Consider the following 21,893-nt stretch of genomic DNA (forward strand, 5'->3'; position numbering starts at 1 on the left):
ACTCACAAGAAAAAGTCCCCTGCCTGGGATTCTGGCTGGTCTGTGGCTCAAGTAGTGGTCCTCATAGTCTGGAAAATAATGTGGTGCATCTAGTCAACAGCATTGCTTCATTTGTGTTCAGAGGCATTGGCCACATTCATTTTGAGGAAGAAACAGTCTAAATGAGTTCTAAATGTCCCCGAAAGGATCCCTGGCCATTATTGAATACTGGGAGGTTGTTTGCAGAAGGGGAGAAAGAGGACTTCATGAAGTCTCTCAGGTTCTGCCTCCTTGTCAGTTTCCCTTGGGACATCTGTTTTAGAAGCTAGGATAGATAATGGTACCATCGCATTTCAAGTACCTTTGTTTATTAACTGAACACCTACTTTGACATGAGTACTTCACTTACCTGTCAGAGAGTATCCCCAAAGCAACACTTCCTATCTGGAATCCTCCTCCCTGTATTGTCCGTACAACTGATTTCAGTGACTTCTGCCTACATACCAGGTCCCACTGAAGGAGAGGTGGAGAAAAAGTGGGTGAGGGAGGGGGCAGCTAGGTGGAGCAGTGGATAGAGAACCGGCCCTGGATTCAGGAGGACCTGAATTCAAATCCGACCTCAGACACTTAACAATTACCAGCTGTGTGACCCTGGGCAAGTCACTTAACCCCAATTGCCTTACCAAAAAAAAAAAAAAAAGTGGGTAAGGGAACGAGGAGAAAGAGTGACTATGTGATCCCAAGTGGAAAGTCTGAAGTCTTGCATATCTTAATATTTCTTAGATTTGGCCAATATTAACCAATTACATGTTTAATGAATTACGTTTTAAATTTAACTTTATCTAATTACAATTATAATATTGTGATGTAAATATTTAAACTTACGACCTTTTGCTTTGAATGGAATATTTCTAAGAAGGAAATTATGGCTCAAATATTATGATTATTTTTGTGCCCTTTACAGTGAATTAGTAAATCACTATCCAGGGGCAGCTAGATGGCGCAGTGGATAGAGCACTGGCCTTGGAGTCAGGAGTACCTGAGTTCAAATCTGGCCTCAGACACTTAACACTTACTAGCTGTGTGACCCTGGGCAAGTCACTTAACCCCAACTGCCTCACTAAAAAAAAAAAAAAAATCACTATCCAGCAAGATTCTTTTTTTTTTTTAAAGGAATAAACATTTTTATTTATAGTTTTGGGTTCCAATTTTTATCCCTCTTTCCTTCCCTCCCCTCCCCTTTCCTGAGGCAGCAAGCAGATATAGCTTATATATGTATGCTTATATAAAACATGAGCATATTAGTCATTTTGTATATGAAAACTTGAATAAAAGAAAAAATGAAAAAAGGTAGAAAAATAGCATGCTTCAGTCTATGTTCCATATATTTCTCTATATATTTCTCTCTCTCTCTCTCTCTCTATATATATATATATATATATATTTATTTATAGTTCTTTCTTTGGAGGTGGAGAGTATGCTTCATTATTAGTCCTTTGGGATTGTTTTGGATCATTGTATTGCTGAGAATAGTCAAGTCTTTCACAGTGCTTCATGAAACAATATTACTGTCTCTGTGCACAATGTTCTCTTGTTTCTGCTCACTTCACTATACATCAGTTCATATAAGTCTTTCCAGGCCTTTCTGAAATCATCCTGCTTGTCATTTCTTTTTCTTTCTTTCTTTTCTTTCTTTTTTTTTTTTTTGCAGGGCAATGAAGATTAAGTGACTTGTCCAGGGTCACACAGCTGGTAAGTGTCAAGTGTCTGAGGCCAGATTTGAACTCAGGTACTCCTGAATCCAGGGCTGTTGCTTTATCCACTGTGCCACCTAGCTGCCCCCACTTGTTATGTCTTATAGCACAATAATTTTCCATCACCATCATATACCATAGCTTGTTTAGCCATTCCCCAATTGATAGGCATTTCTTTGATTTCCAATTCTCAGTCACCACAAAAAGAGCTGCTATAAATATTTTTGTACAAATAGGTCTTTTTCTCTTTTGGGGGATGTCTTTGGGATATAAACCTAGAAGTAATATTACTGGATCGAAGGGTAAGTACATTTCTATAGCACTTTTTCACTTGGTAGAAAGAGGTAGAGGAGCTGGTGTGTGGTTGGCTTTTGGACCGAGCCAGGAGAGACTGCACAGCTGATTCTCCTTGGAGCTGTGGATTCTGGGTGGTGGTGAGTTTGTGTTGTAAATTTTGTTCCCATTAATAAAACCTGTTTTGTTTGTGGAAAAGAGGCTGTTGATCTCCTTTCTTATCAGATCTGAGAGACCTAGAGGTCTCCCATTATATATATATCTTTTTTTTTGGTGAGGCAATTGGGGTTAAGTGACTTGCCCAAGGTCACACAGCTAGTAAGTGTTAAGTGTCTGAGGCCGGATTTGAACTCAGGTACTCCTGACTCCAGGTCAGGCGCTCTATCAACTGTGCCACCTAGCTGCCCCCCCCATTATATTCTGAACCCCAATATTATGGCAGTCACTCAATTAACTCTCCTCATACTGAATTTGAACTCTTCCCATACACTAGATTACTATAGTCATTTACTATAGTGTAATTTGTACCTATTCTATTCCACTGATCCACTTCTCTATTTCTTAGCCAGTACCAGATTGTTTTGATAATTACCCCTTTATAATGCAGTTTGAGATCTGGTAATGCTATACCTCCTTCTTTTTTATTTTATTTTTTCATTGATTCCCATGATATCCTTGAACTTTTGTTTTTCCAGATGAACTTTGTTATTACTTTTTCTAGAACTATAAAATATTTTTATAGTTTGGTATAACCCTAAATAAAGAAATTAACTTACTTAGGATTGTCATTTTTATCATATTGGCTTGGCCTACCCATGAGCAATTAATATTTGTCTAATTGTTTAGATCTGTCTTTATTTGTGTGAAAAGCGTTTTGTAGTTCTGGTCATATAGTTCCTGTGTTTGTCTTGGCAGGTAGACTTCCAAGTATTTTATATTGGCCACAGTTATTTTAAATGGAATTTCTCTTTCTGTTGTTGCTGGACTTTGTTGGTAATATATAGAAATGATGATGATTTATGTATGTTTATTTTGTATCCTGCAACTTTGCTAAAGTTTCTAATAATTTCAAGTAGCTTTTTAGTTCATTCTCTAGGATTTTCTAAGTATAACATCATATCATCTGCAAAGAGTGATTGTTTTGTTTGCTCATTACCTTTTCTAATTCCTTCAATTTATTTTTCTTCTCATTGCTATCTCTAACATTTCTGATACAATATTAAATAATGGGGGTGATAATGGGCATCCTTGCTTCACCCCTGACTGTATTGGGAAAGCTTCTAGCTTATCCCCATTACAGATAATGCTGGCTGATGGTTTTTAGATAAATAGTACTTATCATTTTAAGGAAGGCTTTTTTATCCCTATGCTCTCTAGTGTTTTTCCATAAAAGTATTTTATTATTTTCCAGTTACATGTAGAGATAGTTTTCAACATTTGTTTTTATAAGATTTCTAGGTTCAAATTTTTCTCCCTTCCTCCTCCCTTCAAAAATCTTCTAGGTACTGGGTTAGGGTTAGGGTTTGAAGATGAGATAGGAGAATATGCTGCTCTCTACTTTGTAGAAGTGAGAGACTATGGAAACAGAATGTTGTACATCTTGTCAGACCAACTTCATGGGTAGGTTGGTTTTGTTCAACTACTTTCCCTCCCACACCCTTCTTTCTTTTTTCTTCTTTGCTGTAAAGGATGGCTATTTGATTTGGTGAGGGAGATGGGATCTATTGGAAGGGAAAGTAATGTAAAATGACAAGATGGCAATAAGCTTACAAAATGATTTTTAAACTTAGTTGAGGTGTATGTGTGCCATATAAAATGCACCAATGTTCAGACTTGCTCAATGATGTTGGATAAATGAAATTTAAATGCAGTGAAATCATGCCAAATGCCCAAGGGCTGCTGAATAAAACCTGACTGGGGGCAGGAGGCAGTCAGTCCAAGAGGCCAAAACTAAGCGTTGTATGCAGGGAAGCCAGTGCTGCCAGAGGCTGGGAAGGGTCAGTATGGGGTTCTCAGAGTTACTTGGAACCATTGGGGGAATGGGGCACTTCCAGGTCCTACAGACTGCACTGATGTTCATTACTGGGATATTGGTGGCTTGTCAAAATTACTTAGAGAATTTCACTGCAGTGGTCCCAGAACACCACTGTCGGCTCCAGAACCAGACAAGTGTTGAGGCTCCTTTTCTGGGAGATGGCAGGGACTCTGACCTGCTGAAAGTGTCCATTCCCATGGATAAGCATGGAAAGCCTGAGACCTGCCTCAGGTTCACTGAACTTCAGTGGCAACTCCTGAATCCAAATGCCACAGAGCAGACAAGACTGGTCACTGAGGACTGCCTGGATGGATGGGTCTATGACAAGAGTGAATTATCCTCATCTATTGTTACTGAGGTCAGTAGAAAGGAGCTGCTTTGTTAAATTCCTCACTTTCCCCTTTACCTTTTGATCCAGAAAACAGCACCAAAATCCCAATTCTCTTTTCCCACACTGAACTCCTCCCAGGAAAATCAGGAGGAAAAAAGTCTGGGGCAAAGTCTTTGGGCAAGTTGTTTTGCATTTGCATTCACTCCGTGGTGTGAGGGACCCTCTTTGCCATCTAGCTCAGTCTGGCTGCACTGAGAGACTGGGAGAGGGGAAGTTTGACCAGAGTAGTAATGAGGCCTTCTGGGTGTTTTGTGTGGCTTCACTTGTTTGGGATTGGATATCTTATGCTCCAAACCATGAGCCAAAGTGCAGTAAAACATACACACATATGACCAAATAAGACTGGTTCCTGGGGAATGCTGGGGACCCGGAGCCATATTGCTCCTCTGTTGCCAAGGACAAGAGTTCAGCCTGAACCAGGTGTTGGCTAGACTGAAATTAGAAAAAACACCCACATTTCTCTGTGAGATAGTAGAAGGACCCAGGGTAGAACCAGGCTAAATTCCTGGAAGTATATAAGGCAGAGATACTCAGTAATCTCACAATTTAAGAAGTATTATATGTCCTATAGTGGACAAAGGTGAGCTAAGTAGTTTATGTGGTTACAACTGACTGTATGTGGGGTACTGGATGAACAGATCCTAGGGCTGTTCTAGAGGGGTTTCCAGTACCTGTTTGTGAAGGACTAGGCGTCTTCTGAGGTCCTTGCCAGCTCAGCAATGCTCTGGTTCTCTGACCTCATAGAAGTGAATGAATTTGTATTCAATAAACCTCAGCTATTAGCCTGAGAGGCTGTTTAGAGTCTAGTGACAAAAATGCTTGATATACAAGTTGTTGATTCTATCCCGTAATACATATCCACTTACTGATTAAATATTATTTTATGTCTGAGGCCACATCCCAGAAGAATACAACTAAGTGGTTGGTAAGTTCCAGTAAAGAAGGAAGTGAGCCATGCTGATAGCCACAGGGTGGGTACTGATAGGGTCATATAATGTGTAGTGTGACATCCTGTCCTAATCTGCTGGGGCCATGACTTTTTTCAACTAACTAATCCCCTGAAGTCTTGGAAGAGTTCTAACAGAAGACTATGTAAAAAATGTCTTAAAGTAAATTTCTCTAAAAAGGACTTGTTTCTCAAACATATAGAAAATGGAATCAAATTTCATAAGAACATGATTCATTCCCCAACTGAAAATAGTCAATGGATATAAACAAGGAGTTTCCAGAAGAAGACATCAAAGCTATCTATAGTCATGGAAAATGCTCTAAATCACTGTTGATAAGAAAAATGCAAATCAAAACAACTCTGAGGTACCGCCTCACACCTATCAGCTTGGCTAATGTGAAGGAAAAGGGAATAGGGAATTGTTGAAGGGAATGTTGAAAAATTGGGACACATGTACTGCTTGGAAGAGTTATGAATTGATGCAACCATTCAGGAGAGGAATTTGGAACTATTTCTAAAGGGTTATAAGACTATGCATACTCACTCCTTGTGCCAGCAATGCTGCTACTAGGCCAGTATCCCACAAACATCAAAGGAAAAGGAAATTTCCACTTCATTGGTGGTAACATCACCCCTTTCATTTTGTTTTTTGTTTTTTGGTGAGGCATTTGGTGTTAAGTGACTTGCCCAAGGTCACACAGCAAGTTAAGTGCCAAGTGTCTGAGGCTGTATTTGAACTCTGGTCCTCCTGAATCCAGGGCTGGTGCTTTATCCACTGTGCCACCTAGCTGCCCCCCCCCCCCTTTTCATTTTTGATACTGGTAATTTGGTTTTCTTCTTTCTTTTTTTTTTTTAATCAAATTAACCAACATTTTATCTATTTTATTGGTTTTTTCATAAAACCAGCTCTTAGTTTTATTGATTAATTCTATAGTTTTCTTGCTTTCAATTTTATTAATTTCTCCTTTAATTTTTAGGATCTCTAATTTAGTATCTAATCGGGGATTTCGAATTTGTTCTTTTTCTAGCTTTTTAAGTTGCATGCCCAATTCATTGATCTCCTTTTTCTCTTTTTTATTCATGTAAGCATTTAGAGCTATAAATTTTCCCCTAAGCACTGCTTTGACTGCATCCCATAGATTTTGGTATGTTGTCTCATTATTGTCATTCTCTTGGATAAAGTTGTTGATTGTTTCTATGATTTGTCGTTTGACCCATTCACTCTTTAGAATAAAATTATTTAGTTTCCAATTGATTTTCAGTCTACTTTTCCATGGCTCTTTCTTACATGTAATTTTTATTGCATCATGATCTGAGAAGGATGTATTTACTATTTCTGCCTTTCTACATTTGACTATGATATTTTTGTGCCCTAATACATGGTCAGTTTTTGAAAATGTGCCATGTACTGCTGAGCAAAAGGTATATTCCTTTCTATCCCCATTCAATTTTCTCCAGACATCTATCATGTCTAACTTTTCTAGTATTCTATTCACCTCTTTCACTTCTTTCTTATTTATTTTTTGGCTAGATTTATCTCATTCTGAGAGGAGAAGATTCAGATTCCCCACTAGTATAGTATTACTGTCTAATTCCTCTTGTAACTCATTTAATTTCTCCTCTAAGAATTTGGATGCTATACCACTTGGCACATACTTATTTAATATTGATATTACTTCATTATCTATAGTACCTTTCATCAATATGTAGTTTCCTTCCTTATCTCTTTTAATGAGATCTATTTTTGCCTGTGCTTTGTCTGAGATAAGGATTGCTACCCCTGCTTTTTTTACTTTAGCTGAAGCACAACATATTCTTCTACAGCCTTTTACCTTCACTCTGTGTGTATCTCTCTGCTTCAAATGTGTTTCTTGTAAACAGCATATTGTAGGATTCTGGTTTTTAATCCACTCTGCAATTCACTTCTGTTTTATAGCAGAGTTCATCCCATTCACATTTATAGTTATTATTACTAACTGTCTATTCCCCTGCATTCTATTTACCCCCTTTGTACTTTTCCCCCCTTCTTTCACCCTATTCCTCCTCACCAATGTTTTGCTTCTTACCCCTGCCTCCCCCAATCTGCCTTTTTATCATGCCCCTCCCTTTTCTTTACCCTTCTCTTCCTTTCTTTTGCCCTCCCTTATATCAGTCCCCCCTTCCCCTTCTCCTTTTACTTCCCTAAAGAATAAGCTAAGTTTCTTTATCCCAATGAACATATATGTTATTCCCTATTTGAATCAAATCTAATGAGAGTAGGGTTGAAACAATGTTCACCCCTCCCTTCTTTCCCTTTATTGTAATAGGTTTTTTCACCTCTTCATATGATGTAATTCACCCCCTTCCACCTTCTCCCCATAAACCCCCTTTTTAACCCCTTAATTTTCATTATATCATCACATCAAAGACAATTTATATTTATACTCTCTGTGTATAATCCATCTGTCTGCTCAAATACATTTACAATTCTCAAGAGTTATAAGTATTATCTTCCTGTGTAGGGATGTAAACAGTTTAACTTAATTGAGTAACTTTTTTCCCCCTGTTTACCTTTTTAAATTTCTCTTGAGTCTTGGATGTTAAGATCAAATTTTCTATTCAGTTCTGGTCTTTTCATCAGGAAACCTTGGAAGTCCCCAATGTCATCGAATGTCCATCTTTTCCCCTGAAAGAGAATGAACATTTTTGCTGTGTAGTAGATTCCTGGCTGCAATCTAAGCTCCTTTGCCTTCCAGAATATCATATTCCAAGCCTTTCGATCCTTTAATGTTGAAGCTGTCAGGTCCTGAGCAATCATGACCGTGGCTCTGTGATATTTAAATTGCTTCATTCTGACTGTTTGGAGTATTTTCTCTTTCACCTGATAATACTGGAATTTGGCTACAATATTCCTTGGAGTTTTCCTTTTGGGGTCTCTTTCAGGAGGTGATCAGTGGATTCTTTCAATGACAATTTCATCCTCTGATTCTATAATATCAGGGCAGTTCTCCTTAATAATTTCCTGGAATATGGTATCTAAACTCTTTTTCTGATCATGGCTTTCACACAGTCCAGTGATTCCCAAATTGTCTCTCCTGGATCTGTTTTCCAGGTCAGTTGTCTTTTCAATGAGTTATTTCACATTTTCTTCAATTTTTTCATTCTTTTGATTCTGCTTGACTGATTCCTGGTGTCTCATGTATTCCTTATCTTTGCCCAACTATATGCCAATAAATTTGACAATCTAAATGAAATGGATAAATATCTACGAAAATACAAACTGCCCAGGTTCACTGAAGAGGAAATAAAATTCTTAAATAAGCCCATATTAGAAAAAGAAATTGAACAAGCCATTAATGAAATCCCTAAGAAAAAATCCCCAGGACCACAAGGGTTTACAGGTGAATTCTACCAAACATTTAAAGAACAATTAATTCTAATATTATACAAATAATTGGAAAAATAGGTAAAGAAGGAGTTCTACCAAAATTCATTTTCTGACACAAATATGGTGGCAATACCAAAACCAGGCAGAGCAAAAATAGAGAAAGAAAATTATAGACCAATTTCCCTAATGAATATTGATGCTAAAATCTTAAATAAGATATTAGGAAGGAGATTACAGCAAGTGATCACCAGGATAATACACTATGACTAGTTGGGATTTAGAACAGGAATGCAGGGCTGGTTCAACATTAGGAAAACTATTAACATAATCAACCACATCAATAAGAAAACCAACCAAAATCATATGATTATCTCAATATATGCAGAGAAAGCTTTTGACAAAATACAGCACCCATTCCTAATAAAAACACTAGAGAGTTTAGGAATAGGTGGAGCTTTCCTTAAAATAATAAGCAGTATCTACCTAAAACCAACAGCAAGCATTATATGTAATGGAGATAATTTAGAGGCCTCCTAATAAGATCACGGGGAATTAGGGATGTCCATTATCACCTCTATCATTTAATATTATGCTAGAAATGTTAGCTTTAGCAATCAGAGAAGAAAAAGGAATTAAAGGAATTCAAATAGGCTAGGAGGAAACAAAACTATCACTCTTTGCAGATGATATGGTATACTTAGAGAATCCTAGAGAATCATCTCAAAAATTACTTGAAACAATTAACAACCTTAGCAAAGTAGCAGGATTTAAAAGAAATCCACATAAATCCTCAGCATTTCTATACATAACCAACAAAGTCCAGCAGCAAGAGATAGAAAGAGAAATTCCATTTAAAGTAATGGTAGATAATATAAAATACTTGGGAGTCTGCTTGCTAAGACAAACCCAGGAACTCTATGAACACAACTACCAAACACTCTTTACACAAATCAAATCAGATCTAAATAATTGGAAAGATATCAATTGCTCATAGATAGGCAGAGCTAATAGAGTAAAAATGACAATTCTACATACATTAATTTACTTATTCAGTGCCATACCAATCAGACTACCTAAAACTTATTGTATGGAGCTAGAAAAAATAATAACAAAATTCATCTGGAAAAACACAAAGTCAAGAACATCAAGGGAAATAATGAAAAAATGCACAGGAATGTGGGTTAGCTGTACCAAATCTGGAGCTTTACTATAAAGCAGAAGTCATCAAAACTATCTGGTACTGGCTAAGAAATAGAGTGGAGGATCAGTGGAATAGGCTAGGCACAGGAGACACAGTAGTAAATAACATTAGTAATGTAGTGTTTGATAAACCCAGCTTCTGGGATGGGAACTCAGTATTTGACAAAAACTGCTGGGAAAACTGGAAGATAGTATGGCAGAAATTAGGCACAGTTGAACATCTTACTTCTTATACTAAAATAAGGTCAAAATAGGTACATGATTTAGACATAAGAGGTGATACTATAGGTAAATTAGAAGAGGAAGGAATAGTTTACCTTTCAGATCTTTGGAAAGGAGAACAGTTTATGACCAAACAAGAGATAGAGAATATTATTAAGTGCAAAATGAATGATTTTAATTACATTAAATTAAAAAGGTTTTGTACAAACAGAAGCAATGCATCCAAAATTAGAAGGGATGCAGAAAGCTGGGAAACAATTTTTATAGCCAGTACTTCTGATAAAGGTCTCATTTCTAAAATATATAGGGAACTAAATCAAATTTATAAGAATCCAAGTCATTCCCCAATTGAGAAATGGTCAAAAGGATATGAACAGGAAGTTTTCTGTTGAAGAAATCAAAGCTATCTATTCCCATATGAAAAAATGCTCTAAATCACTATTGATTAAAGAGATGCAAATTAAAACAACTCTGAGGTACCACCTGACACCTATCAGATTGGCTAATATGACAAAAAAGGAAAATGATAAATGTTGGAGAAGCTGTGGGAAAATTGGAACACTAATGCATTGTTGGTGGAGCTGTGAACTGATCCAACCATTCTGGAGATCCATTTGGAATTATGCCTAAAGGATAAAGCTGACCCAGCAATACCATTTTGGGGTCTTTTTCCCAAGGAGATACTAGAAAAGGGAAAAAGACCCACATGTTCAAAAATATTTATAGCTGCTCTTTTTGTGTTGGCAAGGAATTGGAAGTTGAGGGGTTGCCCATCAATTGGGGAATAGCTGAACAAGTTGTGGTATATGAATGTAATGGAATTCTATTGTGCTGCGAGAAATGATGAGCAGGAGAAATTCAGAGAAACCTGGAAGGACTTGCATGAACTGATGATGAGTGAGATGAGCAGAAGCAGAAGAACACTATACACGGTACCATCAACATTATGTGTTGATCAACTGTGATAGACTGGATTCTTCTCACCAATACAATGGTACAAGAAAGTTCCAGAGGACTCATGATGGAAAAGGCTCTCCAAATCCAGAAAAAACCTATGGAATATGGATGCTGTTTGAACCATATTTCTTTTGTATTTGGTGCTGCTGTTTATCTATTTTAAGGTTTTTCCTTATTGTTCCGATTTTTCTCTTATAGCATGACTGATGCAGAAATATGTTTTATGTTGTTATGTATGTGTATATGTGTGTGTACATATATATGTATAGATATATGTGTGTATATATATGTGTATGTGTATGTGTGTGTGTGTGTATATAAAACCTATATCGGATTGCCTGCTGTCTGCGGGAGGGGGGGAGGGAGAGGAGGGAAGGAGAAAAAATTTGAAATTGGAAATCTTATGTAAACAAGTGCAGAAAGCTATCTCTACATGTAACTGGAAAATAATAAAATAAAATTTGAATAAAAAAGGAAAAAAAGGAAAAGCACACATCTCTAAAAAAACATTGATAATGGTTATTTTCAAGTGGCAAGGAATTCTAAATTGAGGGGATGATCATCAGTTGGGGAAATGGCTGAACAAATTGTGGTATATGATTGAGATGGAGTACTGTTGTGCTATCTCCTCCTGGATCACTGCCTTGTCATGATGTAGTGTGTATGGGCCAAGAAGCAAAAGTTAGAATCGAACATGGAAAAACTAATTAAAGATCAAAAAAAGTGAATTGCTTTCCTTCTCCACAGGGTGTGGGGGAAGGAGAGAGAGAATTTGGAACTGAATTTTGAAAATGAATGTTGAAAATTGTTTTCACATGTAATTGGGGAAAATAAAATACTAAATTAAAAACCATGGTAAAGGGAGTATGACAAGTACACATATTGTCACATTATTTAGTTAATTTATATGCAGAGTACATCTAGAAAACTGTCAGGCTGCCTAAGTCAAAAACAAGAATTAAGGTTGCTGGGAAAATATCAACAATCACAGATATGCAGATGACACCACACTGATGGCAGAAAGTGAAGAAGAATTAAGAAGCCTCTTGATGAGGTCAAAGAGGAGAGTATAAGAGCTGGCTTGAAGCTTTACATAAAAAAACAGGTTCCATCACTTTTTGTCAAGTAGAGGGAGAAGAAATGGAAGCAATGGCAGGTTGTAAATTCTTAGGCTGAAAAATCACTGCAGACACAGACTGCAGTGATGAACTTAAAAGGTGCTTGCTCCTTGGAAGGAGAGCTATGGCAAATCTAGATGGCACACTGAAAAGCAGAGGCATCACCTTGCTTACAAAGGTCCATGTGACTAAAGCTATGGCTTTTCCAGAAGCAATGAATGGTTGTGAGAGCTGGACTATAAGGAGAGTTGAGCACCACACAATTGATGCTTCTGAATTGTGATGCCAGAGAAGACTTTTGAAAGTCCCTTGGACGGTAAGGAAAACAAATTAGCCAATGCTTAAGGAAATTTATTCAGACTATTCACTGGAAGCTCGAATACTGAAACTGAAGCTTAAATACTTTGGCCATGTAATGAAAAGATGGGAGTCATTAGGAAAGACCCTGACATTGGGAAAGCATGAAGGCAAAAAAGAAAATGGGATGGCAGAAGTTGAGATGGAGAGATAGTTATGGAAGCAATGAACATGACCTTGGGCAGCCTTCAGGAAATACTGGAGGATATGTAGGAACCTGTGAAAGAGCATGGGAGGGGCAGCTAGGTGGTGCAGTGGATAGAGCACTGGCCCTGGAGTCAGGAGGACCTGAGTTCAAATCCGGGCTCAGACACTTGACAGTTACTAGCTTTGTGACCCTGGGCAAGTCACTTAATCCCAATTGCCTCACAAAAAAAAAAAAAAGAAAGAAAGAAAGAAGAAAAAAAAGAAAGAGCATGGGAACCACCGGGATATTGGAACATTAGCCATCTGGCAAGCCTGAATTGAGCTGCCTTCTGAGGACAGCTTGCTGGCTCCTGTTGTTGTTTTATTTTGGTGGGTTTGTATCTGTTCACAGGCTCCTCTGAGTACTTTAGGCTGACTACATTCTGCTATGGTATGAAGTAAAGGTTCTCCTCTTTCCAGTAAGCAATTAATTCCCCAATGTGTTTGCAGAGGACCTGTGGTCTCCTTTTCCACAATTGTGGAAATGGACATATATTTTGAGATTTCCATGAATACAAAATGAGGAGTGACAGGAAGAATAAAAAAGAAAAACTTAACTTTGGGGCTCAATGACCACTAATTGTATTCCATGCCCTCTGGTCCTTTAATGTAGAAGCTGCTAGATCTTGTGCTATCCTGACTGGGGCCCCACAGTACTTGAATTCTTTCTTTTTAGCAGCTTGCAATATTTTCTCCTTGACCTGAGAGCTCTAGAATTTGGCTATAATATTCCTAGGAGTTTTCCTTTTGGGATCTTTCTGGAGGTGATCGGTGGATTCTTTCATTTTCTATTTTAGCTTCTTCTAAAATTTCAGGGCAATTTTCTCTGAGAATATCTTGGAAGATGATGTCTAAGCTCTTTCCTTGATCATGGTTTTCAGGTAGTCCAATAATTTTTAAATTATCTCTCCTGGATCTATTTCCCAGGTCGGCAGTTTTTCCCAGAAGATATTTCACATTGCCCTCAATTTTTTATTCATTTGGATTTGCTTTATTGTGTCTTGGTTTCTCATAAAGTCACTGGCTTCCATTTGTTCAATCCTAATTCTTAGGCAATTATTTTCATCAGAGAGCTTTTGTACCTCCTTTTCCATTTGGCCAATTTGACTTTTCAAGCTGTTGACTTTTTTCTCATGTCTTTCCTGCATCACCCTCATTTCTCTTTCCATTTTTTCCTCTACCTCTCTGATTTTATCTTCAAAGTCCTTTTTGAGCACCTCTATGGCCTGAGACCAATTCGTATTTTTCTTGGAAGCTTTAGATATAGGGGCCCTGATGTTGACATCTTCCTCTGAGGGTGCCCCTTGGTCTTCCTTGTTACTGAAGAAATTTTCTATGGTCCTCACCTTTCTGTGTCTGCTCATCTTGCCTTTCTTTTACTTGACTTTTAGCTCCTCAAAGTGGGGCACTGTTTCCGGGCTGCAGTATCCCAAGCTTAAGAAGTCCCAGGTGATATGATTTAAGGAATATGATATTCCAGAGGGCAAAGGAAATGGGATTACAAGCAAGAGTCACCTACCCAGCAAAACTCAGCATAATCTTTCAGCAGAAAAAATGGGACTTTAATGAAAAAGAAGACTTTCAGATATTTCTGATGAAAAGACCTGAACTGAATGGCAAATTTGACTTTCAAATACAAGACCCTAGAGAACCATAAAAAAATTGGAGCTGGGGGACATACCTGAGGTCATACAGTGGGCAACTGTCTTGCGTCTGAGACCAGGTTTTGGCTGGGATCCCTCTGCCTCCAGGGATGATGCTTTGTCCACTGTGTCACCTACCTAGGTGATGACATCTTTAGGGTTAAAGTGAGGGGTGAAGGGAATGCACTGGGGTAGGGGGAAGGGCAGAGGTGAAATCCTACATGAAAGAAACAGGAAAAGGCTTATGGAGTGGGGGAAGAGATGGAAGAGGAGCAGGGCAGAAAAGGCTCAAAGATGTTAAAGTCATCAGAGCTGCCTCAAGGAGGGACTAACACACACACCCAACTCAATGGAGTAATCTATTTAATCTGGGCAGTAAATGAGCCTAACACTCATCAGAATTGGCTCAAGGAGGGAATGACATACACACTCAATTGGGTGGAGTAATCTCTCTAACCCTGCAGGAAAATAAGAGGGGAAAGGGATAAAGAGAGAGGGGCAAAAGAAGGAAGGGCAGAGTCGGGGAGGGGACAGACAGAAGCAAATCCCTTTTGAAGAGTGATAGGATGAAAGAAGATGGATAATAGAATAAATATCATGGGGAAGGGAATAGGATGGAAGGGAAACAGTTAACAATAGTAATCATGAAAAAGAGAAAAGGGGGAAAATTGTACAAAAAATATTTATAGCAACTCTTGGTGGAGGCTAAGAATTGAGAATCAAGGGAATGTCCATCAATTGAGGAATGATAGGAAAAGCTGTGCCACATGACTGTAGTGGAATGGTCTTGTGCTAGAGGAAATGACAAACAGGATGATCCCCGAAAAACCTTGAAAGACTAATGAACATTGATATATAGTGAAGTGAGCAGAGCTGGTAGGACATTGTGCATAGTGACAGCAGTATTGTTCAATGAGCAATTGTGAATGACTTAACTACTCTCAGCAATGCAATGATCCAAGACAATCCCAAGGAACTAATGAGGAAGCTTAGTATACACCCCCATAGAAAGAACTGATAAAAAGAACACTTGTGGATTTTACATATATCACCTGGTTGCAATTTTGTGGAGGGGGGAGGAAAGGGAGGGAGGGAGGAAGAAAAATTTGGAACTCTGAATCTTATGAAAATGAATGTTGAAAAATACCCTTACATGTAACTGGAAAAAATAAATTTTTGTTGCTAAAAAAAAAATAATAATCAATTACAGGTAATTGACACTTCCACATGAACCCAGCATTAGTGGGTCCTAGGACACAGGGTTATTTTGATAATTCCCATTCTTCAATGCATAAAACAACAGAATATATGAAAAGATAATTTTCAAAAGAGGAAAACAATAGGGTAAATATTGACCTTTAAAAACACACAACATATCTAAACAGCAAAGACATGCAAACTATAACAACTTGGAGATGCTTCCACAATCCATAAAATCAGAAAAATAGTTAAAAGCAGAAAAATACCATATTGGTGGAATTGTGAAAAACAGACCCATTCATTCCTGGTTGTTTAAATTTCTAACTTGAACTGGTAGGATTTATACCAGGAATGCAGGGCTGGTTCAATATTAGGAAAACTAATAGCATAATTGAATATATCAATAAAAAACTAATACAAATCATATTATTATCTCAATAGATGAAGAAAAAGGCAGTTGATAAAATACAGCACCCATTCCTATTAAAAACACTGGATAGCATAGGAATAATAAGAGCCTTCCTTAAAATAATAAGTACTATTTACCTAAAACCATCAGCAAGTTTTATCTGTAATGGAGATAAGCTAGAAGCCTTGCCAATACAATGAGGGGTGAAGCAAAGGTGCCCATTATCACCCCTATTATTTAATATTGTACCAGAAATGTTAGATATAGCAATAAGAGAAGAAAAAGAAATTAAAGGAATTAGAATAGGTAATGAAGAAACAAAACAATCACTCTTTGCAGATGATATGATGTTATGCCTAGAAATCCTAGAGAGTGAACTAAAAAACTACTGGAAATTATTAGCAACTTTAGCAAAGTTGCAGGATACAAAAAACCCGTTTAAATCATCATCATTTCCATATATCCCAACAAAGTCGAGCAACAATAGAAGGAGAAATTCCATTTAAAATAACTGTGGCCAATATAAAATACTTGGGAGTGTACCTACCAAGACACATGCAGGAAATATACAACCAGAAACACAAAACACCTTTCACACAAATAAAGACAGATCTAAATAATTGGACAAATATAAATTGCTCATGGGTAGGCCAAACCAATATGATAAAAATGACAATCCTAAGTAAGTTAATTTATTTAGTTAGTGCTATACCAATCAAACTATCAAAAATATTTTATTGATCTAGAAAAAATAATAACAAAATTCATCTGGAAAAACAAAAGTTGAGGGATATCATAGTAATCAGTAGAAAAAAAATTAAAAAGAAGGTGGTCTAGCAGTACCAGATCTCAAACTGTATTATAAAGGGGTAATTATCAAAATAATCTGATACTGGCTAAGAAATAGAGAAGTGGATCAGTGGAATAGAATAAGTATAAAGTATACTATAGTAAATGATTATAGTAATCTAATACATGATAAACCCAAAGATCCAAGGTTTGGAACAAAAATTCACTATTTGACAAAAACTGCTAGGAAAACTGGAAAACAGTATGGCAGAAACTAGGTATAGGCCAACATCTCACACTGTTTACAAAAATAAGGTCCAAATGGGTACATGATTTACACATAAAGGAAGATACCATAAGCAAATTCAAAGAGTATTGAATCTTTCATGTCAGATTTATGGACAGAGGAAGAATTTATGACTAAAGAAGATATAGAAAGTAAAACAAAATGTAAAAAAGATCATTTTGATTATATAAGATTTAAAAAGCTTTGCACAAACACAACTAATATAACCAAGATTACAAGGGAAGCAGAAAACTGGGAAAGAATTTTTGAAACAAATTATTTCTGATAAAGGCCTCATTTCTCAAATATAGAGAGAACTGAGTCAAATTTATAAAAATACAAGTCATTCCTCAATTCATAAATGATCAAAGGATATGAACAGGCAGTTTTCAGACAAAGAAATCAAAGCTATCTATAATCATTTGAAAAAATGCTCTAGATCACTATTGATTAGAGAAATGCAAATTAAAACAACTCTGAGGTATCACCTCGCACCTATCAGAGTGGCAAATATAACAAAAATGGAAAATATGGGATGTTGGAGGGGATGTGGGAAAACTGGGATACTAATCCACTGTTGGTGGAGTTTTGAAAAGATCCAACCATTCTGGAGAGCAATTTGGAACTATGCCTGAAGGGCTATAGAACTGTGTATACTCTTTGATCCAGCAATACCACTGCTATATTTATATCTCAAAGACATCCCCCAAAAGAGAAAAAGACCTATTTGTACAAAAATATTTATAGCAGCTCTTTTTGTGGTGGCTTAGAATTGGTAATTAAAGGAATGCCCATCAATTGGGGAATGGCTAAACAAGCTGTGGTATATGATAGCTACGGAATATTATTGTTCTATAAGATATGACAAGCAGGATGATTTCAGAAAGTCATGGTATGACTGGTATGAACTGATTTATAGTGAAGTGATCAGAACCAAGAGAACATTGTGTACAGGGACAGCAATATTGTTTGATGAAGAACTGTGAAAGACTTAATTATTCTCAACAATACAATGATCCAAGACAATCCCAAAGGACTATTGAAGAAATATACCATCCACCTCCAAAGAAAGAACTGATATATATGGAACACAGACTGAAGCATGCTATTTTTCCACCTTCTTTCATTTTTTTCTTTTATTCAAAATGACTAATATGGTCATGTTTTACATAATCGTTCATGTATAACCTATATCTGATACCTTGCTATTGTGATGTTTAAAATCTAAATTGTGGTCGCCTTAAATTAGAAAGCTTCAGTACCAGTCTTTGGGCATTAAACATTTATTAAAGCATACAGATATTTACAAGGAGTTCAGGAAGTTAAGAAAAAGAAGTCCTACTTAGCCTAGAGTTCCAGCCTGGTTGGGTTTTTCCTCAAGTCCTCCTCCCCAAGCCTGTTTTAATCAGGAACTCCTTAGCAAGCTGTTTGTGGAAGCTTTTTATAGATCTGGAACAGAGGCGGTCCTTACACACTGTTTCAAGGTGATTGGTTGGTGTCATCCAAATCCATTGGCTTTGAAGGTGTTCTCAAGTTGAGTTCACAGTCTAGTTTCTGAGAACAATACCTTCTTAAAGGATAGCCAGGTGTGATTACAATCCAGTTAACTTGAAGTAGGCTTAATCAGCAGTCAATCACTCTCACTTGATTCAATCAGGTGGGTCTTTGAGTATCTGCTAAATCCCATTATTTCATCACACTATCTTAGGGAGGGGTGGGGAGGGAAGAAGAGATAAAAATTGGAACACAAAAGTATAAATAAAAATGGTTGTTACTTTAAAAAAAGAATCTTGCTGGATAGCGATTAGTAGTTTACTGTGAAGGGCACAAGAATAATAATAATCTTTGATCCATAACTTGTTTGTTAGCAATATTCCATTTCAAAGCAAAAAGTCATAAGGTTAAAGATTTACATAGTAACATTATAATTGTAATTGATAAAGTTAAATTTAAAAGATAATTCATTAAACATGTAATTGGTTAATATTGGCCAAATCTGAGAAATATTAAGATACACAAGACTTTCAGACTTTCCACTTGGGATCACATAGTCTTTCTTTTTTTATTGGGGAGGGGGCAGGGCAGTGAGGGTTAAGTGACTTGTCCAAAGTCACACAGCTAGTAAATTTCAAGTATCTGGGACTGGATTTGAACTCAGGTCTTCCTGAATCCAGGGCTAATGCTTTATCCACTGGGCCACCTAGCTGACCCCCACAGTCACTCTTTCTCCTCTTTCCCTCACCCACTTTTTCTCCACCTCTCCTTCAGTGGGACCTGGTGTGTGGACAGAAGTCACTGAAGACAATTACTCGGACAATATATGTGGGAGGATTCCAGATAGGAAGTATTTCTTGGGGGATACTGTCTGACAGGTAAGTGAAGTACTCAGGTGAAAGTAGGTGTTCAGTGGACAAACAAAGGTACTTGAAATGCGATGGTACCATATCTATCCTAGCTTCTAAAACAGAGATGGCCCAAGGGAAACTGACAAGGAGGCAGAACCTGAGAGACTTCTTGAAGTCTTCTTTCTGCCCTTCTCCAAGCAACCTCCCGGTATTCACTAGTGGCCAGGGGTCTTTCAGGGACATATGGAGCTCATTCTGACTGTTTCTTCCTCAAAATGAATATGGCCAATGCCTTTGAAGATAAACGAAGCAATGCTGTTGACTAGATGCATCACATTATTTTCCAGACTATGAGGACCACTACTTGAGCCACAGACCAGCCAGAATCCCAGGCAGGAAGATTTCTTGTATCTCTCCATGTGGTGTGTAGACATTCACATTAGGCAAGCTATGACACTTGCATCCTAAACACAGTGGAAAATAGATCATTCCTCCCTGTTTTCTGGCCTATGGACTTAAGTTTGGAAGGCAGGACACAGGTGAGATTCAAATATGCAGAACAAGAATAGGATTTATGAAGCAGCCTTTGTGCTTCTCTCTATCTTCTGCCTCTCCCCCCCCCCCCACTCACCGCCACACAGAAGAAACTCCAACATCCTCCCTTTGGGGGGATTTTTCCCTATTGATGTGAATTTTCTCCTTACTACTAGGCTCAGGATGGATTATTATCTTTAAAAATATATTTAAGTTTACATTGCTAATTATTTGCTTTGGCTGCTGACAACTTAGTTGTAAAATAAAAGTCATCAATTCAGAGAATATTAAAGGAATTGATTGATCCCCCTTGTCACAGTGAAAGCCAAGAGTCCTGGCAAGATATTAATTTGGCTAAGTCTTAACTCTTTAAGTCGGGCTGTCTGTTTTTTGTTTTTTGTTTTTAGTGAGGCAAGTGGGGTTAAGTGACTTGCCCAGGGTCACACAGCTAGTAAGTGTTAAGTGTCTGAGGCCGGATTTGAACTCAGGTACTCCTGACTCCAGGGCTCTATCCACTGTGCCATCTAGCTGCCCCAAGTCAGGCTGTCTGACCTCACTTGGCATGCAGGTCACAGAGAATGTATTGATTGACAATAAGGGCTAATAGGAGCTTTCTTTATTAATTTTCTCTAAAGTATTTACATTTTGACAGGGGGCAGTGCCTTACCAAATGGACTGAATCTTAGATGGCAGCTTTTCAGACACCAACAATAGACCAATGCCTTTGGGGATAAGGGATGGGGTACCTGGCCTGGGGACAATAGGATCTACCAGCTGTGTGTACAGAGCACCTCCCATATGATGCACTTGGCTCAGGATGGATGGTGGTTAGGGAAAGTGAGGAGACAACCTCATTCTTTAGGTTTTCTATAGCAGAGATGGAGGGGAATTGCTCTTTCCACCTAGGGAAATTCAAAGCATGTGTTTCAGAATATTGCCAGAGAGGAGAAAAAGAAGTCAGGCAATCACCAAAATTTGGTGTGTGGTACCATTTTGTGACTCTGTCCTAGGTTTGGGAGGAGAACAGTTCTGCGGTGGGCCTCTCTGTTGGCCATCATTGCTGGTAGCTGTACAGCCTTTATGCCCACCTTTGCTGCCTATGCCACAACCAGATTCCTCACTGGTGCTGCACTATCGGGCATCTACCACACCAGAAACTGCCTGAGTAAGTAGTATGGAGAAAGTCACATCCTTGTGGCTATACTCTGGGGAGGAACACAGAAAGATCAGGGTGTTCTGAGCCTGGCCAAGCAGGGAGCAGGTGAGTTCAGGAAAACTGCATTATAAATGTAATAGAAGTAGCACAAGAGGAAACACCTCCTGGGGATACTGAGTATAGAGCTGGCCTTGATGACAGGAAGTACAGGGGCACACTCCCACCTGTGACTCTTGTAGCACTGTGACCCTGGGCAAGTCAAAGAACCCCTGGGTGGAAGAGGTAACTCTAACACTATAGGATGCAGAAAAGGTACCAATGTGAATGGACAGAAGGAATTTGTCCCTCCTTGGAATTCCCTTTTACCAAGGAAATCACAGGTTCATTTGCTTTCCTTCTCACTCTTCCTCTCCCCCTCCCTGATGGTCTCCCTGTCCTCTTCCTCTCTTCCCTACACTCTCCCTCTTCCTCTCCCCCCACCCACAACTGATTGACATATTTAGAAAGTACAAAATCCTGTGCAGTGGGTAACCCATGTAGACTTCCCCATTTTTCATGAAGGGCTCAGTTGGGGGCATTCTGTCCTCTCCATCTTTTCATACTTAATCTTTATCACTTTATTACATTCACTTTTGAATTTTGGTATGTAGTTCTTTCCATTCCCATTGATGTAGTGAGTGTGCAGATTGATTTCTTGGCTCTGCTGACTTCACTCTGCACCA

General features: G+C 38.0%; 1 protein-coding gene across 1 annotated transcript in view; it reads left to right on the top strand.

The window, feature by feature from the left end:
* The first annotated feature begins 4,066 nt into the window (after positions 1-4,066).
* The window catches only part of LOC122731788 (solute carrier family 22 member 20-like), a 33,422-nt gene continuing 15,595 nt past the window's right edge, over positions 4,067-21,893 (top strand). Inside the window, exons 1-3 of the mRNA XM_043972063.1 lie at positions 4,067-4,420; positions 19,405-19,508; positions 21,026-21,180. Coding sequence (XP_043827998.1) covers positions 4,067-4,420; positions 19,405-19,508; positions 21,026-21,180 — 613 coding nt within the window. The remainder of the gene's footprint in view (positions 4,421-19,404; positions 19,509-21,025; positions 21,181-21,893) is intronic.

This window comes from Dromiciops gliroides, chromosome 6, assembly GCF_019393635.1.
Source record: "Dromiciops gliroides isolate mDroGli1 chromosome 6, mDroGli1.pri, whole genome shotgun sequence".
Taxonomy (NCBI): Eukaryota; Metazoa; Chordata; class Mammalia; order Microbiotheria; family Microbiotheriidae; genus Dromiciops; species Dromiciops gliroides.